This window comes from Astyanax mexicanus, chromosome 18 (assembly GCF_023375975.1).
Source record: "Astyanax mexicanus isolate ESR-SI-001 chromosome 18, AstMex3_surface, whole genome shotgun sequence".
Lineage (NCBI taxonomy): Eukaryota > Metazoa > Chordata > Actinopteri > Characiformes > Acestrorhamphidae > Astyanax > Astyanax mexicanus.
Window position 1 is genome coordinate 35177020 of NC_064425.1, and position 25814 is coordinate 35202833.

At 41.9% G+C, this 25814-nt stretch overlaps 1 protein-coding gene across 5 annotated transcripts in view; it reads left to right on the forward strand.

Annotated features, from left to right (window-relative positions):
* LOC103037339 (Down syndrome cell adhesion molecule-like protein 1 homolog) overlaps positions 1 to 25814 on the forward strand; it is a 181231-nt gene that overhangs the window by 111691 nt on the left and 43726 nt on the right. For 4 of the 5 annotated variants that reach the window (XM_022675689.2, XM_022675691.2, XM_022675694.2 and 1 more), the window contains exons 6-8: positions 7946 to 8221; positions 8800 to 9096; positions 19063 to 19335. In XM_022675689.2, coding sequence (XP_022531410.1) covers positions 7946 to 8221; positions 8800 to 9096; positions 19063 to 19335 — 846 coding nt within the window. Of the gene's footprint in view, positions 1 to 7945; positions 8222 to 8799; positions 9097 to 19062; positions 19336 to 25814 lie in introns of those variants that run through there. The other variant, XM_049467379.1, reaches the window with a different exon arrangement.

Below are 25814 nucleotides of genomic sequence, written 5' to 3' on the forward strand. Positions count from 1 at the left end.
AGCCGTATGTGTGTGTTAGATTTGAGGGGAGGGGTTTCCAGGAGATCCAGAGCAGTGGAGGGGGCAGTGGGGTGGACATTTGGACGTTTAGCCAGTGGGCACATCATACCAGTGTGCCCACACACACTCTGACAGGGCAAGCAGGGAGGGTGGCACACACACACACAAATATATATATACACACAGTGAGCCCCAAGTACATAACACCAGCTGCCTTATTGCTCACTGACATTTTCTCTCTCCTTTTCTTTCATTCTTCATCTCTCTCTGCCAGTTATGTACAAACATGCTGTTGATTTTTTTTCTTTTGATATGCACTGTATAGACAAGGCTAATCTTACCAGGCAATGTCCAACTCATTGCAGATTGATTTTTTTATGCCTTTTAATGATAGATTTTATTGTTTTCACTATTCAGTTACACTTATATGACTGTTTTTTTTTCTTCCTGCACATGGTCAGCTGCAAACAAAGTGTCAGATTTGGAAACAGTGGTTCTTCTTTGGATGGCAGCATTTTAGAAAGGAAGAAGGAAGGGAGTAAGAATCAGTCACTATTTGTGCTTCATATACAGGAATAGTACCTTCACCTTTAACCCGTCTGTGCAAAGAACATACACCAGGGTTGTTCCAGAGCTTTCAAACCAGTTTGCTTCAAGTTGAGAGTGACCATTTGGTACGTCTGGACTTTTGCTACACTGCCATTTAACTTATATACTGTTGTTTGAACTGCAGATCTTGAACTCTGCAGTTGTTTAGAAATGCTTCGGGCTCCAGTGAGCATTCAGGGGTTAGGTACCTTGCTTAAAGGCACTTAAGTCATGTCCTGTCGGTTCAGGGGATCACATCTTCCAGCCCCAGGGATGCTTCACTAACCCTCAGGCCACAGCTGTCCCAAAGCTGGACTCATGTCAGTTTGGTAGACAGTAGACCCTAGACAGTAACACTGGTATTCCAACAACGTCCAAGGCCTGAAAGCTGAAGCCTGTGGCTTCATGATTCTGTGGTCGCTCCTGATCATTTGAACCAATTTGCTCTAAGCTGAGGGTGACAGTATGGGTTTTTCTGACCTTTGCTTCCTGATTTAAATCTAGAATCATCTTTCTGTGTTTGTCAATCAAATGTGTGCTATCAAATATGAGGCAACACACTCACATTTGGTTGGACATACTTTAGCTTTGATTACATTCACATTCGCTGTGGAATTGTTTTCCACAAGCATCTGCAATGCCACAACATTAATGTCTGTGTGGAGTTGCATTAATTATGCCCCAATATCTTGTATTGATGATGTGAAATTAACTGTCAGCACATCCCAAAGATTCACTATAGGGTTCAGGTCTGGACTCCATGTTGTAACGGTGGGATGAGACGGGAGGCGGATTTAAATGCGGGTAAGAACAATACTTTAATAAATAACAAATAAACAAATAAACAAACAGGGAAATAACGAATAAATATATATACATAAACAAACAGGGAAAACCAACACAGAGCTAAGCTAAACAGATAAGTACAAACAAGGCTAGGGATATATATACAAAGGATAAATACGAAAATATATACAAAATAAACAAAGAAACGAACAGGAAATAAACGTGACTAGAAATAACGTGAAAGACAATAAACAAGAGCCAGTAAATAAGAAACGTAGAGAAAGCAATAACGTGACATGACAAAACAACAGGGGAAGGTGCAAAGACCGACAGCAAACGTAGATTAACAGGTACTATTTATACTAAACATGAAACAATGAACACCTGGGGAGACAGGTAACGAGGGGCGGAGCTACAAATTAGACACACGTGATGGAAAAGTACTAGAGAAACACACTAGGAAACGGGAAAAACACAGGAAAACATAGCGAGGGCGTAACAGAAGCCCCTCCCTAAACGCGCAGATCCCGAGGCGCGTAAAAACGAACCCCGGGGGCCGGCGGCGGGGAGAGGCCGGGAAACACAAGAGACGAGACCTGAGACTTAACATGGGGCAGAACTGGAGACTGGACTGAAGACCGGACACGAGACTGGACAGAGAAAGGAGACTGAACCGGGGACGTGACTGGAGACTGGACATTGGGCGAGACAGGAGACTGGACAGGAAACTGGACAGGGGACGATGACTGGACGTGAGACATGACGGGTGACTGGACAGGACTAGACATGGGAACGGGAATAAAAACATTAACAGGAACAGACACGAAGACAGTGACAGGAACAGGCACAGAAAAACCAGACAAGACAGGAACAGGAACACAGACAGACACTGGGACCAGAACAGGAAGCGACATGGGAACCAAATAAACTTGGGGATGCCCAGGACTGGCTAAAGTCTGTGGGGTAGTCCGTGGAGCCAGCCTGGGCAAAGTTCTTGGGCTGGAGTCCGGGGGCCTTGGGGCAGACCTGGGCACATGGGGCTTGGGGCGAAACTTAGTTCTGGGTGCAGGAATGGGCGTGGGTGTGGTGACGGGCCTCGCTGGCGACGCAACGGCTTGGGCAGCAGGAGCTGGAGGCGCGGCAACTCGGGCAGCAGGAGCTGGTGACGGTGCGGCGTCTCGGGCAGCAGGAGCTGGCGTAGCGGCGACTCGGGCAGCAGGAGCTGGCGTAGCAGCGACTCGGGCAGCAGGAGCTGGCGGTGCGGCATCTTGAGCAGCTGGCGCTGTCGGCGCGGCGACTTGAGCAGCTGGGGCTGGCGGCGTGGACGGCCAGCCCCCCGTGGTAGGCACCGCTGGCACAGGGACATGGACGGTGGGCACTGCTGGCTTTGGCACATGGGCAGTGGACACCGCTGGCACAGGAACATGGACGGTGGGCACCGCTGGCATCGGCACATGGGCGGTGGGCACCGCTGGCACAGGAACATGGACGGTGTCTGGCACCGCTGGCATCGTAGCAGGAGCGGTGGGCATCGCTGGCATAGGAACATTGGCGGTGGGCACCGCTGGCACAGGAACATAGGCGGTGGGCACCGCTGGCACAGGAACATAGGCGGTGGGCACCGCTGGCACAGGAACATTGGCGGTGGGCACCGCTGGCACAGGAACATTGGCGGTGGGCACCGCTGGCACAGGAACACTCACGTAAACAGACTTGGACCCTTGGGCAGTAGGTGTCTGTGTGGACACTTGGGCTGCTGAAGAGAGCACGGAGACTTGACTTGATTTCACCGCAGCATATTCAGGTTCCGGGGCGGCAGGAGCAGTAGAGTGTAGCGCCGTTGCCATGGAGACCTTGGAGCGGAGATCTGCTGCCGCCCTCGGAGCCTCGAAAACCCGGGCTGGAGCTGCTGATTCCCCAGCGCATCGGAGCGCGGCTGGGCGGCCGCCGAGGAGGTTGGATCTGCCGCCGTAGGAGAAGCAGATGCCGCTGCAGCTGGAGAGGAGAGCGCCGTAGCAGCCAAAGAAACATGAGCCGTCGAGAAGCTTGGAGCTGCAGCCGCCAGAGATGCTAGCTGAGTTAGCCGCGTAGCCTTGGAGAAGCTTGGAGCTGCAGCCGCCGGAGATGCTAGCTGGTTAGCCGCTGAAGCTAGCTGCGGAGCCGCCGAGGTGGAGCGCGCCCTGGGAGGCGGGTGGAGGATAGCCTCCGCAAGCGGCGGCAAGCAGGCGCTCGTCGGACAGTACAACTCGTCCTCCGAACTGGACGCGGCTGCGAGGAGGTCCACGTAATCCCAGAAATAGTCCTCACAGCCGGCGTTTCTGCCCGCCTTGCCTACCTCGCGGTTAGGAGCGAGGCCGATGGCCCCAACCGTTAGCCCCCCCCCAAGAAAATCACATTGATTACATTCACATTCGCTGTGGAATTGTTTTCCACAAGCATCTGCAATGCCACAACATTAATGTCTGTGTGGAGTTGCATTAATTATGCCCCAATATCTTGTATTGATGATGTGAAATTAACTGTCAGCACATCCCAAAGATTCACTATAGGGTTCAGGTCTGGACTCCATGTTGTAACGGTGGGATGAGACGGGAGGCGGATTTAAATGCGGGTAAGAACAATACTTTAATAAATAACAAATAAACAAATAAACAAACAGGGAAATAACGAATAAATATATATACATAAACAAACAGGGAAAACCAACACAGAGCTAAGCTAAACAGATAAGTACAAACAAGGCTAGGGATATATATACAAAGGATAAATACGAAAATATATACAAAATAAACAAAGAAACGAACAGGAAATAAACGTGACTAGAAATAACGTGAAAGACAATAAACAAGAGCCAGTAAATAAGAAACGTAGAGAAAGCAATAACGTGACATGACAAAACAACAGGGGAAGGTGCAAAGACCGACAGCAAACGTAGATTAACAGGTACTATTTATACTAAACGTGAAACAATGAACACCTGGGGAGACAGGTAACGAGGGGCGGAGCTACAAATTAGACACACGTGATGGAAAAGTACTAGAGAAACACACTAGGAAACGGGAAAAACACAGGAAAACATAGCGAGGGCGTAACAGAAGCCCCTCCCTAAACGCGCAGATCCCGAGGCGCGTAAAAACGAACCCCGGGGGCCGGCGGCGGGGAGAGGCCGGGAAACACAAGAGACGAGACCTGAGACTTAACATGGGGCAGAACTGGAGACTGGACTGAAGACCGGACACAAGACTGGACAGAGAAAGGAGACTGAACCGGGGACGTGACTGGAGACTGGACATTGGGCGAGACAGGAGACTGGACAGGAAACTGGACAGGGGACGATGACTGGACGTGAGACATGACGGGTGACTGGACAGGACTAGACATGGGAACGGGAATAAAAACATTAACAGGAACAGACACGAAGACAGTGACAGGAACAGGCACAGAAAAACCAGACAAGACAGGAACAGGAACACAGACAGACACTGGGACCAGAACAGGAAGCGACATGGGAACCAAATAAACTTGGGGATGCCCAGGACTGGCTAAAGTCTGTGGGGTAGTCCGTGGAGCCAGCCTGGGCAAAGTTCTTGGGCTGGAGTCCGGGGGCCTTGGGGCAGACCTGGGCACATGGGGCTTGGGGCGAAACTTAGTTCTGGGTGCAGGAATGGGCGTGGGTGTGGTGACGGGCCTCGCTGGCGACGCAACGGCTTGGGCAGCAGGAGCTGGAGGCGCGGCAACTCGGGCAGCAGGAGCTGGTGACGGTGCGGCGTCTCGGGCAGCAGGAGCTGGCGTAGGGGCGACTCGGGCAGCAGGAGCTGGCGTAGCAGCGACTCGGGCAGCAGGAGCTGGCGGTGCGGCATCTTGAGCAGCTGGCGCTGTCGGCGCGGCGACTTGAGCAGCTGGGGCTGGCGGCGTGGACGGCCAGCCCCCCGTGGTAGGCACCGCTGGCACAGGGACATGGACGGTGGGCACTGCTGGCTTTGGCACATGGGCAGTGGACACCGCTGGCACAGGAACATGGACGGTGGGCACCGCTGGCATCGGCACATGGGCGGTGGGCACCGCTGGCACAGGAACATGGACGGTGTCTGGCACCGCTGGCATCGTAGCAGGAGCGGTGGGCATCGCTGGCATAGGAACATTGGCGGTGGGCACCGCTGGCACAGGAACATAGGCGGTGGGCACCGCTGGCACAGGAACATAGGCGGTGGGCACCGCTGGCACAGGAACATTGGCGGTGGGCACCGCTGGCACAGGAACATTGGCGGTGGGCACCGCTGGCACAGGAACACTCACGTAAACAGACTTGGACCCTTGGGCAGTAGGTGTCTGTGTGGACACTTGGGCTGCTGAAGAGAGCACGGAGACTTGACTTGATTTCACCGCAGCATATTCAGGTTCCGGGGCGGCAGGAGCAGTAGAGTGTAGCGCCGTTGCCATGGAGACCTTGGAGCGGAGATCTGCTGCCGCCCTCGGAGCCTCGAAAACCCGGGCTGGAGCTGCTGATTCCCCAGCGCATCGGAGCGCGGCTGGGCGGCCGCCGAGGAGGTTGGATCTGCCGCCGTAGGAGAAGCAGATGCCGCTGCAGCTGGAGAGGAGAGCGCCGTAGCAGCCAAAGAAACATGAGCCGTCGAGAAGCTTGGAGCTGCAGCCGCCAGAGATGCTAGCTGAGTTAGCCGCGTAGCCTTGGAGAAGCTTGGAGCTGCAGCCGCCGGAGATGCTAGCTGGTTAGCCGCTGAAGCTAGCTGCGGAGCCGCCGAGGTGGAGCGCGCCCTGGGAGGCGGGTGGAGGATAGCCTCCACAAGCGGCGGCAAGCAGGCGCTCGTCGGACAGTACAACTCGTCCTCCGAACTGGACGCGGCTGCGAGGAGGTCCACGTAATCCCAGAAATAGTCCTCACAGCCCGCGTTTCTGCCCGCCTTGCCTACCTTACCCCGATGGCCCCAACCGTTAGCCCCCCCCAAGAAAATCATCCGGATCCTGGGACCTCTTAGAGCGCCGTGACCGAGGCCTTCTTCGGCCTCGGATTATCCTGCGCCGAGGTCCCAAAGGGAGCGTGACGGATGGCCAGCTTGCATCCAGCCCAAGGGTTACCCGCAAAATCCATATGGTCGGTCTTTATGTCACGCGGGGATGAGACGGGAGGCGGATTTAAATGCGGGTAAGACCAAACTTTTAATAAATAACAAATAAACAAATAAACAAACAGGGGAATAACGAATATAAATATGTACATAAACAAACAAGGAAAACAAACAAAGAGCTAAACTAAACAGATAAGTACAAAACAAGGTTAGGGAATATATACAGGGATAACTACGTAAATATATACAAAATAAACAAAGAAACAAACAGGCAAGAAACGTGACTAGAAATATACAAGAAATAAAGGGAACTAGAAATAAACAAGAAACTAATAGAGCGTAACGAAACCATGAACAAGCAATAGCAAATGTGGCGAGACAAACGACAGAGGAAGGTGCAAAGACCGACCGAGGACAAGGTGGCAGAGGAGGGCTATTTATAGTAACATAAAACACACTATATTTAGAAACACCTGGGGAAGGGGCGGAGCTACAAATTACACACATGTGATGGAAAAGTACAGGAGAAACACAGGGGAACAAAGCGAGGGCGTAACACATGTGTGAAAATAATGACTCATGCTCCCTAAACTTGTAAAACTTGTGTAAATCTGAGCCCCATAAATCCTGGCATTGTCCTCTTCAAATATGCCTGTGCCATCAGGGAAGAAAAAATCCACTGATGGAATAACCTGTCATTCAGTATATTCAAGTAGTCAGAAACTGAACCCCACAATATAGCTCTGACCCCACAGGTTGGTACGATAGCACTAGGTACGATGGGTGCATCACTTTAGCCGCTTTCCTCTTTCCCTGATGCTGTCAATCTGGACTCCATCCAAACTTTGTGCTCCCAAACTGAAGCTGTTTTTGCTGGTTAGCCTCACTGATAAGTGTTTTTCTTATAGTGTTTTAGTCCCAATCTTTTTAGTTTCATTTGCTTCGTTCATGTGGAAATGCTCTTACTGTCACTATTAAACATACTGTATTCTTGAGTTCTTCTGTTGTTTCTCTACTATTTGATTTCACCAAACATTTAAGTGATGGCCAATCACCATTAAACAAGATTTTTTTTTCGACCACATTCCTTCCTGGAAGAAGTTTCCCCACTGCCTTTCCACTTTTTAATAACGCGTTGGGCAGTTCTTAACTCAATTTTCAGCAGTCTTCTTAGATCTTTTTTTAGCTTGATGCATGTCAATAATTTGACCCTTTTGAAACAGATGAACATCTTATCTGTGAACACAATGTTGTTTAACCAATGAGAAGCTACTCACTGCATCAGTTAGGGTTAAATCACTTGTTGCCAGCTAAAACATAATCACCCATGCAGTAATTATTTAATGGGAGGTTCTTACCTATCTGCTTATCTAAATACAGGTGGTGACGTTTTTTGCCAGGCTGTGTATAACAAAGCATTATATTTATGACTTTGTTATATAAACGTCACTGATCTGTCTACTTTCTTTCTGTCCCTGTTTCTCCAGAGCCTTTGAGGGTTACACTCTCCCCCAAGAACTTGAAGACGGGTATCAGTAGCACAGTAATCCTGTCCTGTGCTGTGCAGGGTTCTCCTCACTTCACAGTGTCCTGGTTCCGCAACACAGAGCCTGTGCTTCCTGACCAGCACTTCTCCATCCAGGGCTCCCACAACGAGACACTGTTCATAACAGCAGCCCAGAAGAGGCACTCGGGTGCCTACCAGTGTTTCGCTACCCGCAAAGGCCAAACAGCACAGGACTTCTCCATTATTCTGCTGGAAGGTGAGTAGTCCCTTATTATGAACAAGGTTTGTATTTTCTTATTGAACATGGTTTTCTCTCTAACCCTGCGTTCACACTGGCAGGCAACAGAACGACAAGCGACTATTCATTTTCTATTGGAGGACCTGATTTGTAGCTGTGAGTGAGCGTATTTTTTATGCAAATGAATTAGAATGCTGTGAAGCGTCATTCTTCACAAATTGATGAACAGACATTTGATCCCTGCCGTACTTTGTTCATATTCCCAGCAAAGTGGTTCTAAACATGACAGAAAGGCTTATATCCACTGATTTTTCTTGTCCTGTTTTACTGTATATGATGCTTATTTGCTCAAATACAGGGAAATTTGAAGAAAGAAAAAAAACGATGTAGAGGATGGCTTGATAGATTGGTAGATTATATCTATGCTAACCGGCTGCGGCAATACATGGCAACGCGTGTACACACAACAATCATGAACAGCCATAAACACATCCACAAGAGACACACTAACTGCCAGTGTTAATGCAGGGTCAGTGTACACTCCTCAGGTTGAATGCCTTCATCACTGGTCCTTTTCTTCTGTTTCACCTCCGCAGATGGCACACCACGGATCGTATCTTCCTTCAGCGAACGCGTGGTGGCCCCGGGCGAGCCCTTCTCGCTCATGTGTGCAGCCAAAGGTGCCCCTCCCCCTACCATCACCTGGACCCTGGACGATGAGCCGATCGCTCGGGACTCGGCGCACCGGGCCAGTCAGTACACGCTCTCAGACGGCTCTACCGTCTCACATGTTAATGTCAGCAACCCGCAGATCCGCGACGGGGGCGTGTACCGCTGCGCTGCACGCAACTCGGCCGGTAGCGCCGAGTACCAAGCGCGCATAAACGTAAGAGGTGCCTGTCTACTTTTCAATCTCAGCCGTTATAGGGTGGCTTAAAACCCACAACCTCCTTCCCTCCCCCCTCCTCCACCGTCCCCTGTCCACACCCAGTCATCGTTTTCAGAAATGGGTGTCTGAGAATGGGAGAATGTGGGTGGGGGTAGATGTGTGTGGATGAAGTGTCTTGTTTGTTTACATTCCACTGTCTGTCTTTTTTTGTTATCATTGTCTCGATCAAAACATTTTTATTTTCATTTGACTCTCACATTCAGGCTCTCAACTTGAGGCTGTTTGATTCTGGTCATTCTGTCTTGGCCTTGATGGACTTTACGCACAATGTAGCGTTACGTATGTCTGCATTCTGTGACTAGCGGCTGTTAATGCATCTAGAGTTTCCTCACCTGTTACAGTAATTTATGCTTGTTTTGTATAGAGTGCTATTGATATTAAGTGTAATTTACAGCATTTTGTATTTATGTAGTGTTTTATTTGTTCTATTGTTAACCAGTCATGCTTGAAAGTAAGGCAGGTTGGCTACAGAATAATAGAAAACAGGCGCAGTGAAGTTTATGAGGAGGTAGTTAGCCTTTCTTCTGTAGCTCTGTGCTTCTTAAAAGCATTTTTTTTGTTCTTTACTATGCTAAATTTAAACAGTTTGTTTGCAGTTTACCTTTAGGTACTATATATGCTACACACTAAACTGTGTTTACACACTTTGTTACACTACACTGGTGTTACTTCATTCTTGTAACATCACTGTTTATGCAAAAGACAAACTAGTATACTCAAGTATACTCTTGGAATTTACAATTCGATCTTATGTCATATCGGCAGGAATATCTTTATCGTAAAAACACAAAAATCTAAAAAACCTGAAATATCATGATCTTATTTTAGGGCCATATAGCCCAGCCTTACGGTCAAATATTCGTTGTCCCAAAACAGCCGCACATCACATCGCTCCTTATTGCACCATTCGCTTTCCGTTGCTGTGATATTTAATGAGGTGGGTGGGCCCTTGAGCTTCTGTGCACCCTGTGCTTTTAGTTTTACAGCAATGGCTAACAGCTAAAGTTTCTGGGTGCAGCTTGCCTGTGCGCTTTGGTTCTGCATTTGGTTCAATGGTTCCCACTTGTTCCATTAGACAGCATGTACTGTGTATTCTCTGAACCACGACCCCTGTACTGCCACGATGGTTCTTAAATGTATCTTTACACCCCTACTGTTTATGTGTGAATAAAAAGAACAATGTATCAACAGAAACACTACATAAAACAACAAATGCTATCAAAAACACCAAAACTGATATAAACAGCTGGAAAAGGTGTGGAAATCAGATGTCTACACTGAGATATGTCTTGCTACACTGTTTAAGAGGTTCTTTCTTTCCTTCTTCACACATACGGCGTGTTTGTCCCATTCTTGGGTTGTGGGACACACACGAGCCACGTCAGCTGAGGGGCAGGGAGGACTCACCTTCTGAGTCGTGATTCTGAGCTGGGCTGACAGACTTGCTGATATCACTCTGACCCCGCCCCACCCCTCTCGCTTGGACCCTCCATCTCTTTATTTATGTGCTGTTATGACATATCTGTCTAATTTAAGCAGACATGCCAGAACAATCAGCAGGACGAGAATGAGATCTGGTACCAGAGTCACTGTCATATACATACTCACACTCACACACACATGCACACAGTTAGTGATGCACCCTGCTTCTTAGATTCACCCACAACATGACATGCTCATACAAACTGACATCCTTTACTTACTCTCACCCTAATGCATGCATAAGTGACACACACTATAAGGGCAGTAACAGGACAGTGTTTTTACCTTCCAGCAACACACACACACACACACACACACACACACACATATCCAGTCCACTTCTCTCAAAAAACTGCATAGACTCTTTGTTTGGGCTTCTGGAGGTTATGCATTCTTACTCTGTAAGAGAAACAAAGGCAAAAGGGAAAGCAATGCAAAAGAGAGAGGGGGAGAGAGATTGGGGAGGGGGGTACTGTGCGACAGTCTTGTTGAATAATACATCAGGGGTTCACTTGTCAGAGTGGAGACTTCAAAGCTCAACACACACTGAGTCGAGAAGAAGAGGAAAGAGGATGGCTAGAGAAGACAAAAATCTGTGTACACAAACAGTCCATATGCAGCACCACAAATCTCACAATTAACCAGACCATCCCACAATTATAGAAATACTGTTGAGGACCTTTCCATGCACGTTCATATTCTGATTACTGCAGTTGTCTGCTTATTTAAGTCTGGTAAACAGTCTTGTTTAGATTAGAAGAAGGTCTTAAAATCTTATTTATAAATCATATTGTATCTCAGTAAACAGATTTCTTAGTGCGTATTATTTGTTGTTTACAGTCATGTAACGTATTTACTACACGTGATGTCACCACAGTGCCTAGTCTGAGGTTTAGTTACAGTGAGCTAAAACTGGAGAAACAGAAACAAAGAAATTAAGCTGCTGTATTCAAGAAAACTGTGCTTAGCACTGCAGTCGTACTGTTTTTAAAAATGAACAAATACCTTGTCTTTGGGGCTATTCCTAGTCGCACAAAGCTCTGTCAACTATTTTAATGTTGTTCAATTATATGTTTCAAACCCGAAATTTTCTCACAACAATGGTTAAACTGTGTCTCGGGCATTAGGCAGTGTATTCATAACAATTTGGTGTATTTCTCTGAGAGCCATTTCAAACGTCTAGAAACTTTTATTTAGTACAGCAGACTTCACCTGTATTAAATTTTCCTCCTATTAAACGGGCACATGTCACCCCGCTGCTCATTGAGCTCCACTGGCTACCAGTTGATGCTCGCATCAAATTCAAAACTCTTACAATCGCCTACAAGGTGATGACAGAACAGGCTCCTTCCTACCTGCACTCGCTCCTGAAGGCTTACGCTACCTCCCGGCCGCTGCGCTCCTCCAGTGAACGTCGCCTCGCTTTACCAAACAAACATTCACACAAAGCAATCCAGACTGTTCTCATACAGAGTTCCCCAATGGTGGAACAAACTACCTTCCACTACCAGATCAGGAGAATCTCTCGCTATCTTTAAGAGACTCCTGAAGACAGAGCTCTTCAAAAAGCACTTACTGTCCTAACACCTCTAACACACTAAGTACTTCTAACCCCATTTCCTTCTTCCCCTCCTTCACTTCTCTATCCCTTTATTTCCCTTCGACCTCCTTTAAGCCCTATCTAAAAATGGGTTATCTAAATTCCTATTACTTTTGTACTTCATTATTGTAAGTCGCTTTGGACAAAAGCGTCTGCCAAATGAAATGTAATGTAATGTAAACCAAGAATTCACGAATATGTTTACATTTTAGCTGTAAAAACAACAATACAGCCCTAAAGTAAAATCCTAGAATAAAACTGAATTTAAAAAATAAAAAATAAACCATATTTTCTTTCGCACTATAAAACACACCGGATTATAAAGCACATTGTCAGTAAACATATATTCCTAGTCTATTTCTAGTCCAGATTATAGGGTGTTTTATGCGACACAAGTAAGGAACAGAGGTGTCGTCATGTTTTCCTTCTAATTCAACAGGTCTCACCACTGGGTGCTGGTGGGGTGGGGGAGTAACTAAATTATGTAAAGTTAAGCTAAGTAAACAATTCAATTCTTAAGAAAAACATTTTCTTTCAAAGTCAAATGATCGCTGGATGTTAACTATTTGCTCACAGTAAGCTTAGATTTCCAGATTTGCACTAAGGCTAAGTGCAGCAGCATTAGCATTAGTGGCTAACTGCTACAGTGAGTCCAAGAAGTATTTGATCCCTTGCTGATTTTCTTTGTTTGCCCACTAATAAAGACACTATCCTTCTGCACTTTTAATGGTAGATATATTCTAACATGGAGAGACAGAATATCAAGACAAAAATCCAGAATATAATTTTAAAGAATATATTTTAATTAATTTGTATTTCAATGAGGAAAATAAGTATTTGATCCCTCTTGCCAAACACACTCAATACTTAGTGGCAAAGCCTTTGTTTGCAAGCACAGCGGTGAAACGTTTGTTGTAGTTAACCACAAGTTTAGCACACACACCAGGGGGAATTTTGGCCCACTCTTCTTTGCAGATCCTCTCTAAATCATGAAGGTGGGTGGGCTGTCGCTTGGCAACTCTGACCTTCAGCTCCCTCCATAGATTTTCGATCGGATTGAGGTCTGGCGACTGGCTGGGCCACTCCATGACCTTAATGTGATTTTTCTTGAGCCAATCCTTTGTTGCCTTTGCTGTATGTTTAGGGTCGTTATCATGTTGGAAGACCCAACCACGGCCCATTTTCAGATCCCTGGCAGAGGTGAGGAGGTTGTCCCTCAGGATTGTGCGGTACATTGTGCGGCTCCATCCATCTTCCCAGTGATGCGGTGAAGTAGCCCTGTACCCTTGGCAGAGAAACACCCCCAAAACATTATGCTTCCACCTCCATGCTTGACGGTGGGCACAGTGTTCTTGGGGTCATAGGCAGCATTTTTCTTCCTCCACACATGGCGGGTGGAGTTGAGGCCAAAAAGTTCAATTTTGGTCTCGTCTGACCACAAAACCTTCTCCCAATAACTTGGTTCATCTTTCAAATGATCATTGGCATACTTGAGGTGCGCCTCCACATGTGCTCTCTTCAGCAGGGGTACCTTTCGGGCACTGCAGGATGTGAATCCATTGTTGCGCAAAGTGTTGCCAATTGTTTCCTTGCAAACTGTGGTCCCAGCTGCCTTCAGGTCATTTGCTAACTCCTGCCGAGTGGTTGCAGGACGATTTCTGACCGTTCTCAGCATCATTGCCACCCCACGAGGCGAAATCTTCTTTGGAGAACCGGGCCGAGGTCTGTTGATTGTCATGTTATACTCTTTAAACTTTCTGATAATTGCACCAATAGTTGTTACTTTCACATCCAACACCTTACTAATCTTTTTGTAGCCCATTCCAGCTTTGTGAAGGTCAACAATTCTGACTCTGAGGTCCTGTGACAGCTCTTTGGTTTTACCCATGTTGGAGACTTGAAATCTGTGTGATCTGTCTGATTCTGTGGACAGGTGTTTTTCACACAAGTGATTAGTGAGAACAGGTGGCTTCAGGTCAGGTAACAAGTTGATTGGGAGTGTCTAACTGGTCTGTAAAAGCCAGAACTGCTAATGAATACTAAGGGATCAAATACTTATTTCACTCCATGAAATACAAATCAATTAATATATATTCCTTAGATTTATTTTCTGGATTTTCTTTTTAATATTCTGTCTCTCCATGTAAGAATACATCTACCATTAAAAGTATAGAATGATCATGTCTTTATTAGTGGGCCAACGAAGAGAATCACGAAGGGATCAAATACTTCTTGGACTCACTGTAGTACTAGCCGTGGTTAGCAATAGTAAATTCCGCCTGACAGCGCTACACTCAGGAACATGAGTGTTCCGGTAAGCCAGGGTGATATAAGCTAGCGGTTGATCCCAGGTAGCTTGTTTTAATATGATAAACACGCAGACTAAAGTCTAATATACTCGCCTCTGAATGGCAAAAGAGCTAGCGATGCGCTTACTGGCTAATGCTAATGCTGCTCCTGCCTGGGTGTCTGTGCACTACCCTGATAATCCACAACAGCACATGAATATAATGTCAGCGTTCACATTAGCTATTTAAGAAGATGGAGAATCAGCTCAACACTACCCAACATTAGCCTTCCTTATAATGGAAAGTGAACAAAAATAAGGTATAATTAAGCTCAGAGTTCAGAACAGCCTTGACCACAGAATACCTTCGGCATTGGCTCTAAACTGCAATAAAACCTCACTGTTACAGAACCAGCCAGCGGCTGATTCTAGGAGGCCTTAGTCTGTGCATGTGTGAAAGCAGAGCATGGTAATGGAAATAAGTGACCCAGCAACAGCGAGATGTATCCAAACACTGTCAAAGCGACACTGAAACTGAAAGAGTTAAATAATCCACATCTTCTAGTCAATTTATAATTATATTGTGACTTCATATGTTAAGTTTGGGGTTTTAGGTCTTATTCTGTAATTCTGAGTTTACTGGCTGGTTGCAAAGCAAAAATCTGATTGCATGATTGATTCATAAACTCTTGAAAGTTCATGTAGACATTAATTGGATAACTGTCAAACTTCAACATTTTGCAGTAACCAGATTATGAAGTGCATGTAAACACTTAACTCAAAACTGTGTCTTTATGTGTTTCAGCGCTTACTGTTTATTTGTCTGCTTCATCATCTCAGTCCTCCCCTATCCATCCTTATGTGTTTTCTGAGAACAGAGTCTTTTAGAGGGTCAGCCTATTCCAAAACAAAACAACACAACACAAAAACAACTCAGAGGAGCCGTTTTAAAGCCAGACAGCATCTGTCTGTTGTGGCTTTAGTTAGATAGTAACAGATATACACTGTAGATAGTAAGTTAGTTAGTTACCCCTAGTCTTCCAAATCAAACCTTGAAACAAGTTAGCACAAGGCTAAATATTCAAACTCTGTGTGAGTGGCTAAACAGGTCAACATGTGATACATAGGTGAACCCTTAGAGCCTCTGTTCTCACCCAATCCTTAATCCTCTAAATGTGTGTTTGGGGTTAATGTATTGAAATGTGATGATTTGTGATTTGACAGACATTTAAAGGAAAGTTGGAGTGTATGTTAATTAATTAATTTAATTTATTATTATTGGTACATTTTATGGTAAGGAAGTATAGTACAATATGTTACACAGCAGTAATTATTGGCTATGAATATCCTCCTGAGACCTTGCAATTCACTTATTTCCCCTGTAGTCAATCTCGATTTATGTAATCAGATTAACCTATACTGTATTATCAAAAGAACTTCCTGTTCTGTCCAATGAGGTCTTGTTTTTTTTTTTCAACTTCACTTTTTCAGCAATTTTGTTTCCATTGCTATTAGTAATTTTTTTTTCTTTAAAATGAGATTTATAACTTACATTTTGTACAATATCAAGAAAGTACAGTAATTTTAACCACAGCTTTCATTCAATGTCCGCTGTAGCATAGTCTTTATAGGCAAAATCAGTTAACTCTATGGCCATATTTTCATCTTTGCAGCACCACCAGACAGTGGAGTCTGCCTTCACATGTGTCAGAGGAGGCATTTGCTAGTCTTCACTCTCTTTGTGTTGTGCAGAGGTGGAAAGTAACAAATTACATTTACTCACGTTACTGTAATTGAGTAGATTTTATGAGTAATTTGTAATTTTTAAAGTAGTTTTAAAATTGGTCATTTTACTTTTACTCAAGTACATTTTGACACAAGTAATTTACTTTGCTACATTGGAAAACTCCCCGTTACTGAGTAAAAATAAAATGCTGGGAATAAAAACAATTGTCTGAATTAAAAAAAAAACGTTGGCGCATGGATGCTGGCACGTGGAATAATGAGGCAATATGTGCAAAATGCAATGCAAACCGTGCCCCGCCGGACAGAGCTGTCAGCTTTCAAAACTTCCACATCAACCCTGGGAAAGCATGTGGTGATAAGTTATATGTTTATTCTAAATTCACTGGTTAGCTGTGGATTTACTTTATAAAGACCAGTAATCTCTATTCATATGCAGCTACAATCTTCTGTATTTAGTAAAATATCCAGCACAATAATCCCTTTATTAAAAATTGTACAGTCTAAGCAAATTCAGATTTAATGGAGACGAAAGGTGTTTGTTATCCTGTATGTTAATAAATTAACTAACGTATATTAATGCCTAAATTAATAGCATATTAAATTCACTGAAATGCGTCTGTCGGCGCGATGTTAACAAGTGATTGAGGCAAATATAACCTAAATACCTCAGCTAATTATCATGGATTATATGGATCCCTTTTAGACATTAAATAACGCTGAACTAAACTGAGACATATCAATCTGCCTAGATTAGCTAACAAGTTAATGGGGCTGCGCTATGTTACATTCTTAACCTGCATCCACAAACTGAGTTTACCTTTCTGAAAGTCTTGGTAGTGAGAGAAATGCCTCAGGCAGCGCAGCTGAACTTTTCCCAGCAGTGTTTATTACGGTTAGCGGGAGAGACGCTTTGTGAATCAGCTGTGCTCGGGGGAACCGGTGTTCTGTCGAGTTATGCTACCCATTAATATGTGCTTCTTTACAGCGCTGCGCATGCGCCGACCAACAGGTTTTTTTTTTGTAAGATTTCATGTTTTTAATGATATTTCATTTTTTATTGGAAACTGTAAACAATCTGCGTGAATGTAAAAAAAAAACACATGTAAATAGCAGATAAAGCATAGCAATGGCAAGTTAAAAAATAATAATGAACTGTAAACTGTTTTACTTTTACTCAAGTAGATTTTTAGATTGGTGCTTTTACTTTTACTTGAGTAGAATTTTAGCAAAGGTACTTTTACTTAATTACAATTTTTCAGCACTTTTTCCACCTCTGGTGTTGTGGTATTACTTGTGATGAGGGAAATCAAGGATTCAAGTAGATTTTATTTTTATTCGCATCACATGTGGTACATGAGGTGGAACGAAATTGTGATCTCACGATCCAGTTTACACTCAAGAGCTGTTATTAAAATAGGTATATAGATAAAAAAGGATAACAAAATAAAAGAACCCAATAAAATTAGAATATAACAAAATAAAGATAAATACACAAAAAAATAAGAATAAATATACAAATGACCAACAGCTGAATTGGTGGGACAATCAGCCTAGCAATATGGGGCCATTTTATCAAATGATAAAAATATGTTTTGTCGGCTGGGGCCAACAGCATGCCATAGAGAGTTTAATTAGTCATCAAATCTTATTAAAATAAAATATATCAGAAGCTTTTTAAAAGTTATAAAAGTTTTAAATGTGCTTTAGCTGTAACTCAGGCATGAGTAGCAAAGATGTCTTTACCGTGTAAAACATGTTTATTTTTTCATAAAATACACTCTACTTTCTAAAATAAAAAAAAATACTCAAGTAGTTGGTCACTATTTTACATCTTATAAGACTCACTCGCAGGCTTTCTTATTAGAGTTTAACAGTTATTTCCTGATATAATAGTGTAAACAGAAAGTGGTCAGACTCTTCACAAACACCTCCTGCCATATAAAAGATGTGCTTCTACATAATCCCATTGGCTGTAGGTAGCTGCTGCTCTTGACTCCCAGTCACCGACTAGATCAGATATTTAGAATGGCAGAAATTTGCCGTGCATCTGTAATTCGTCTGCGATCACTCGGTAACCGCTCAGCAAATGTCTTACAGCAGGTGCAGATAGGTGCCCGATTTGCCTCAGAGCTCATTAAAAACTGTCGGCGAATGGAAAACTAAAATCGTGTATTGTGAACCTGGGATAATTAAAACAAAAAATCAACATGCAAATAAATATAAAACCATTACATAACCCCTACATTCTCACACCAAGACTTGTCCACTCCAAGGATCATATAATAAAGAATATATAGAAGGTAATTTTTGAATGCTAAAAAATGTAATGTTAAAACTTTTTTTTCCCCCTGGGTCTCAGGAGTAAATGCCAAATGTTTTATATTCATATTTATAAATACTACTGTGAATTTAATTATAGTATTGTACACAGTTATAAACTTCACTGGCACAGGTCCAGACAGAGCACATGCGCACACATTATGTATTATGTTCTGGAAGAAAAAAACATTCTAACTCCTGCTCATTCTCCATTATCCACTCATTCATCCTCTTTTCATCTGTCTTGCCCTCTCTGTTTTCTCTATTTCTTTCCCTCTTATACATCCTTTTTCCCCTCTTCCATTTAAATGCTCAACTCCTTTACAATTTCTCTCTACCACCTCTTTCTTTCTCTACACGTCTCAATGCCCCTGTTTCTGCCCTCCAACCCTTCTCCTCCTACTCTCTATTTCTCTGCCTCTTTTACTTTGCCCTTTTTCCTCTTGCCACAACTTTTCCCTCTCTCTCCATCTCAGGTCCTCCAAGTATACGGGCCATGCGGAACATCACAGCGGTGGCGGGCCGCAATACCTTCATCAACTGCCGTGTGATCGGCTATCCTTACTATTCCATCAAGTGGTACAAGGATGGCATGCTACTGCCGGACAACCATCGGCAGGTGGTGTACGAGAACGGCACCCTGAAGCTGAGCGATGTGCAGAAGGGGATGGATGAGGGGGCGTATTTGTGCAGTGTGCTCATCCAACCACAGCTATCCATCAGCCAGACCGTCTATGTCACTGTGAAAGGTTAGTATATATTTCAGCATTGTTCCTCAGACCTGAACCACTCAGGAGACCTGCACCATCTTTGTTTGCCACTGTTGTGATGTGGAAGCATGTGGTATTGATTATATATTATCCAACAAAAGAGTGTACCTGTGGAACCTGTTCTGTTGTCAGTCATCTTGCTGTAAACCAGTTTTAGGGTGTTTTATAGGAAAACATCTTTCTGCTTATAGCCTAGGTCAATTTTGTGAAAAGCAACAATTCTGCTGAGTTCTGTGCCATGAGGTGCCATGTTGAATATTCTGTGGCCAGTATGAGAGAATTGTTAAAGCCATTTACACCTGGAACCTTATAACACAATTGAACTATTAGCAAAAATATCAAACATCTCCCTCGGGTCTGCTGAGATCAGTGGTTTCCATCTAAAATGGTCTTTTATAGATCTTTAACTTTTTCACTTTGTTCTTTCAGCGTCTCTTTAGTTCTAACACACATCTGATTAACTAAAAATTGGGACTGCTGCAGATGATTTGAAAAATATAGTGTTTTAAACTTACTTAAAACTTACTTAATCGTTTATGTTAGACTATAGTAGAGCTCAACAAAAAAAGTAACGTATAGTAAAAGCCACATGCTTCACCTGCTCAATCAATACATTTCTGCTAAAATCAAATGTATTCATTAGGAGTTTATCCCCTTTATTAGCTACAGTAACAACCTCCACTGTTTTTACTAGATTATTCATTGTAAAACTTGCAGAAATGCAGAACAACGCATAGCTCCATTTTAAACAAAATATAAACAGGGCTGTCTCATACTACTCTTGCTATTTTACTGAATGGTTGTTTAAGGGTTGAGATGACATGTAGTAATGCAACATTGTTTAAAGTAAGTGCATGAGGACTTGGCCATGCAATATTACCAGCAATACTAAAGTTAGGCTAAATTATTTTAGTGATATTCTAATCCTACACTTTGAATTTGAATCATGATTTTAGCTCAGCGATGATATTCTAACCATGAAATTACCTCTGCGGCACTAATCTAATTCTAAATTTACCTCTGCAGCACTATACTTATCCTACATTTACCTCAGCAGTGCTATTCTAATCATGAATTTACCTCAGCAATGCTATTCTAATCATTAATTTACCTCAGCGATGCTATTCTAAATATGGTATTTAATTCGGCAGTGCTACTCTAATTATGAATTTACTACAGCTGTGCTATTCTAATCATGAATGCATGTCAGCAGTGCTACTCAAATGATCAAATTACTTTAGCTATGCTATTCTAATCATGCATTTACCTCAGCAGTGCTGTTGTAATCATAAATTTACCTCAGCAATGCTATTCTAATCCTAAATTGACCTCAGCAGTGCTACTTTAATCATGAATATACCTCAATTATTCTACTCTAATCATACATTCTCTAACAATGAATTTGCCTCAGCTGTGCTATTCTAATCATGGTATTTACCTCAGCTGTGCTACTATAATCATTCATTTACCTTAGCACTTCTATTCTAGCAATAACGTTAACTCAGCAGTGCTATTCTAGTCCTAAATGTACCTCAGCAGTGCTATTCTTATCCTGAGTTTTCCTCAGTGTTACTTTCTAATCATGGTATTTACACGGTACTATTCTAATCTTGAATTTACCTTAGTGGTGATATTCTAACCATGAATTTACCTCAGCGATATTACTCTAATAATGAATTTGCCTCAGCGGCGCTGGTCTAATCATGGTATTTACCTCAGCTGAGCTACTATGATCAACCATTTACCTCAGCACTTTTATTCTAACCATGAAATTACCTCAGCACTGCTATTTTAGTACTGCATTTACCTCTGCAGTGCTATTCTTATCAAGAATTTACCTCAAATGTGCTATTCTAATTATGAATTTACCTCAAACGTGCTATTCTAATTATGAATTTATCTCAAACAAGCTATTCTAATCATGAATTTACCATTGCGATTCAATTCTAATTAAGAATTTACCTTAAACGTTCTATTCTAATCATGAATTTACCTCAGCAGTGCTACTCTAATCATGAATTTACCTCAGCAGTGCTACTCTAATCATGGTATTTACCTCAGCAGTGCTATTTTAATCACGGTACTTACCTTAGCAATGCTATTTTAATGATGAAATGTATATCAACTTTACTATTTTAATCTTGAATATACCTTAGTGGTACTATTCTAACCATGAATTTACCTCAGCGATGTTATTCTGATCATAAGTTTACCTCAGCAGTTCTATTGTAATCATGAATTTACTTCAGCACTGCTACTTTTATCATGATTTTACATCAGCGAAGCTACTTTAGTCATGAATTTTCCTCAGCAGTGCTATTGTAATGTTGATTGTACCTCGAGTGCTACTCTTATTATAAATTTACATCAGCAGTGATCTTATAATCTTGAATTTACCTCAACACTGCCAATCTAATTATGAATTTACTTCTGCTGTGCTATTGTAATCATGAATTTACCTCATCAGCACAGCTCTAATTATGAATTTACCTCAGCAGTGCTACTCCAATAATGAATTTACCTCAGCAATGCTACTCTAATCATGGTATTTATCTAAGCGTTGCTATTCTAATCTTGAATTTACCTTAGTAGTGCTACTCTAACCATGAATGTACCTCAGTGGTGCTACTCTATCCATAAATTTACCTCAGCGTTGCTATTCTAATCATAAATTTATTTATAAATTAAGCAGTGCTATTGCAATTATGGTATTTACCTTAGTGGTGCTATTGTAATCATGATTTTACCTTAGCGAAGCTAGTTTAATTATGAATTTTCCTCAGCAGTACTATTGTAATGTTAATTTAACCTCAATAGTGCTTCTCTGTCATGACTTTACATCAGTAGTGATCTTAAAAATTTAAATTTACCTCAACACTGCTGTTCTAATCATGAATTTACCTCAGCAGCGCTACTCTTATAAAATTACCTCAGCAGTACTACTCTAATCATGGTATTTACTTTAGCAGTTAATCTTATCCTAAATGTACCTCAACAGAGCTAATCTAATCCTAAATTTACTTTAACAGTGATATTATAGTTCTTAATTTACCTGAGCATTGCTGTTTTAATCCTAAATTTACCTTAGTAGGGCTATTCTAATCATGAATTTACCTCAGCAATGCTATTGTAACCATTCATTTATCTCTGCAGTGCTATATTAATCATGGTATTTACCTAAGCAGTGCTATTCTAACCGTGAATTTACCTCATCTGTACTATTCTAATCATTAATTTACCTCAGTGATGCTACTCTGATCATAAAATTACGTCAGCTGTGCTATTCTAATCATGGGATTTACCTCAGCAGTGCTGTTTTAATCATGGGATTTACCTCAGCAGTGCTATTCTAATCATGGGATTTACCTCAGCAGTGCTATTCTAATCATGGGATTTACCTCAGCAGTGCTATTCTAATTATGGGATTTACGTCAGCAGTGCTATTCTAAATTTATTCATAAATTTACTTTAACAGTGATATTATAATTCTAAATTTACCTGAGCATTGCTATTTTAATCCTAAATGTACCCCAGTAGGACTATTCTAATTATGAATTTACCTTAGCATTGTTATTCTAATCATGAATTTACCTCAGCATTGTTATTCTAATCATGAATTTACCTCAGCAGGGCTACTCTAATCATGGTATTTAACTCAGCATTGTTATTCTAATCATAAATTTTCCTCAGCAGTGCTACTCTAATAATGATTTACCTCAGCATTACTATTCTAATCATGAATTTTCCTTAGCAGTGCTATTCTAACCATGAATTTACCTCACCAGTGCTATTCTAATCATGAATTTTCCTCAGCAGTGCTACTCTAAACATTAGTTTACTTCAGCAGGCAATTCTAATCATGAATTTACCTCAGCAGTGCTATTATAATCCTAAATTTACCTCACCAGTGCTATTCTAATCATGAATTTACCTCAGCAGTGCTATTATAATCCTAAATTTACCTAACCAGTGCTATTCTAATCATGAATTTACCTCAGCAGTGCTATTCTAATCATGGCATTTAGCGTAGCACTGCTATTCTAGACAGGAATTTTCCTCAGCAGTGCTACTCTAAACATTAATTTACTTCAGCAGGCGATTCTAATCATGAATTTACCTCAGCAGTTTAATCTAATCCTAAATTTACCTCGTAATTGCAATTCTAATCATAAATTTACCTTGGCAGTGCTATTCTAATCATAAATTTATCTCAGCGAGCTAATCTTATCCTAAATTTACCTCAGCAGTACTACTTTAATCATAAAATTACCTCAGCTCTGCTATTCTAATCATGGTATTTACCTCAGCATTGCTATTCTAATCCTAAATTTACCTCAGCAGTGCTATTCTAATCATGAATTTTCCTTATCAGTGCTAATGTTATCATGAATTTACCTTAGCAATGCTATTTCAATCATACATTTACGTCAGCTGTGCTATTCTTATCATGGTATTTACCTCAGCAGTGCTATTTTTAGTATTAATTTTATCTCAGCGATGCTTTTCTAATCAAGAATTTCTTTTGACAGTGCTACACTAATCTTGAATTTACCTTAGTGATGCTTCTCTAATCATGCATTTTCCTCTGCAATGCTACTCTAATCATTAGTTTACCTCAGCTGTGCTATTTTAATCCTAAATTTACCTCTGCTGTGCAGTTTTAGTCCTAAATGTACCTCAGTAGTGCTTAATTAATCACTAATTTACTTTAGCGATGCTACTCTAATCATGAATTTACCTCAGCAGTGCTACTCTAATAATGGTAATTATCTTAGCACTGTTATTCTAATCTTAAATTTTCCTCAGTAGTGCTATTTTAATCATGGATTTACGTCAGCACTTCTATTCTAACCATGAAATTACCTAATCAGTGCTATTCTTGTCCTACATTTACCTCAGTAGTGCTTTTCTAATCTTTAATTTAACTCAGCAGTGCTATTTTAATCACAAATTTATCCAGCAATTGCTACATTAATCATATATTTACCCCAGCACTTCTCTTTTAATCATGAGTTTACCTCAACTATGCTATTCCTATCTTGGTATTTACTTTAGCAGTGCTACTCTAATCATGAATTTACCTCAGTAGTGCTATTTTAATCACGAATTTACCTCAGCGATGCTATTCTAATCATGAATTTACCTCAGCAGTGCTACTATAGTCATGAATTTACCTCAGCTGTGCTAATTTAATCATGAATTTTTCTCCACCGTGCAACTCTAATCACAAATGTACCTTAGCAGTGCCATTATATTCATAATTTTTCCTCAGCAGGGCTTTTCTAATTATGAATTCACATAGCAGTGCTGTTCTAATCATGAATTTACCTCAGCAGTGCTACTCTAATCATGGCACTTATCTTAGCATTGTTATTCTAATCCTAAATGTATCCACCAGTGCTACATTAATCATGTATTTACCCCAGCACTTCTCTTCTAATCATGAATTTACCTCAACTGTGCTATTCTTATCCTGGTATTTACCTTAGCAGTGCTACTCTAATCATAAATTTTCCTCAGCAGTGCTACTCTAATAATGATTTACCTCAGCATTACTATTCTAATCATGAATTTTCCTTAGCAGTGCTATTCTAACCATGAATTTACCTCACCAGTGCTATTCTAATCATGAATTTTCCTCAGCAGTGCTACTCTAAACATTAGTTTACTTCAGCAGGCAATTCTAATCATGAATTTACCTCAGCAGTGCTATTATAATCCTAAATTTACCTCACCAGTGCTATTCTAATCATGAATTTACCTCAGCAGTGCTATTATAATCCTAAATTTACCTAACCAGTGCTATTCTAATCATGAATTTACCTCAGCAGTGCTATTCTAATCATGGCATTTAGCGTAGCACTGCTATTCTAGACAGGAATTTTCCTCAGCAGTGCTACTCTAAACATTAATTTACTTCAGCAGGCGATTCTAATCATGAATTTACCTCAGCAGTTTAATCTAATCCTAAATTTACCTCGTAATTGCAATTCTAATCATAAATTTACCTTGGCAGTGCTATTCTAATCATAAATTTATCTCAGCGAGCTAATCTTATCCTAAATTTACCTCAGCAGTACTACTTTAATCATAAAATTACCTCAGCTCTGCTATTCTAATCATGGTATTTACCTCAGCATTGCTATTCTAATCCTAAATTTACCTCAGCAGTGCTATTCTAATCATGAATTTTCCTTATCAGTGCTAATGTTATCATGAATTTACCTTAGCAATGCTATTTCAATCATACATTTACGTCAGCTGTGCTATTCTTATCATGGTATTTACCTCAGCAGTGCTATTTTTAGTATTAATTTTATCTCAGCGATGCTTTTCTAATCAAGAATTTCTTTTGACAGTGCTACACTAATCTTGAATTTACCTTAGTGATGCTTCTCTAATCATGCATTTTCCTCTGCAATGCTACTCTAATCATTAGTTTACCTCAGCTGTGCTAT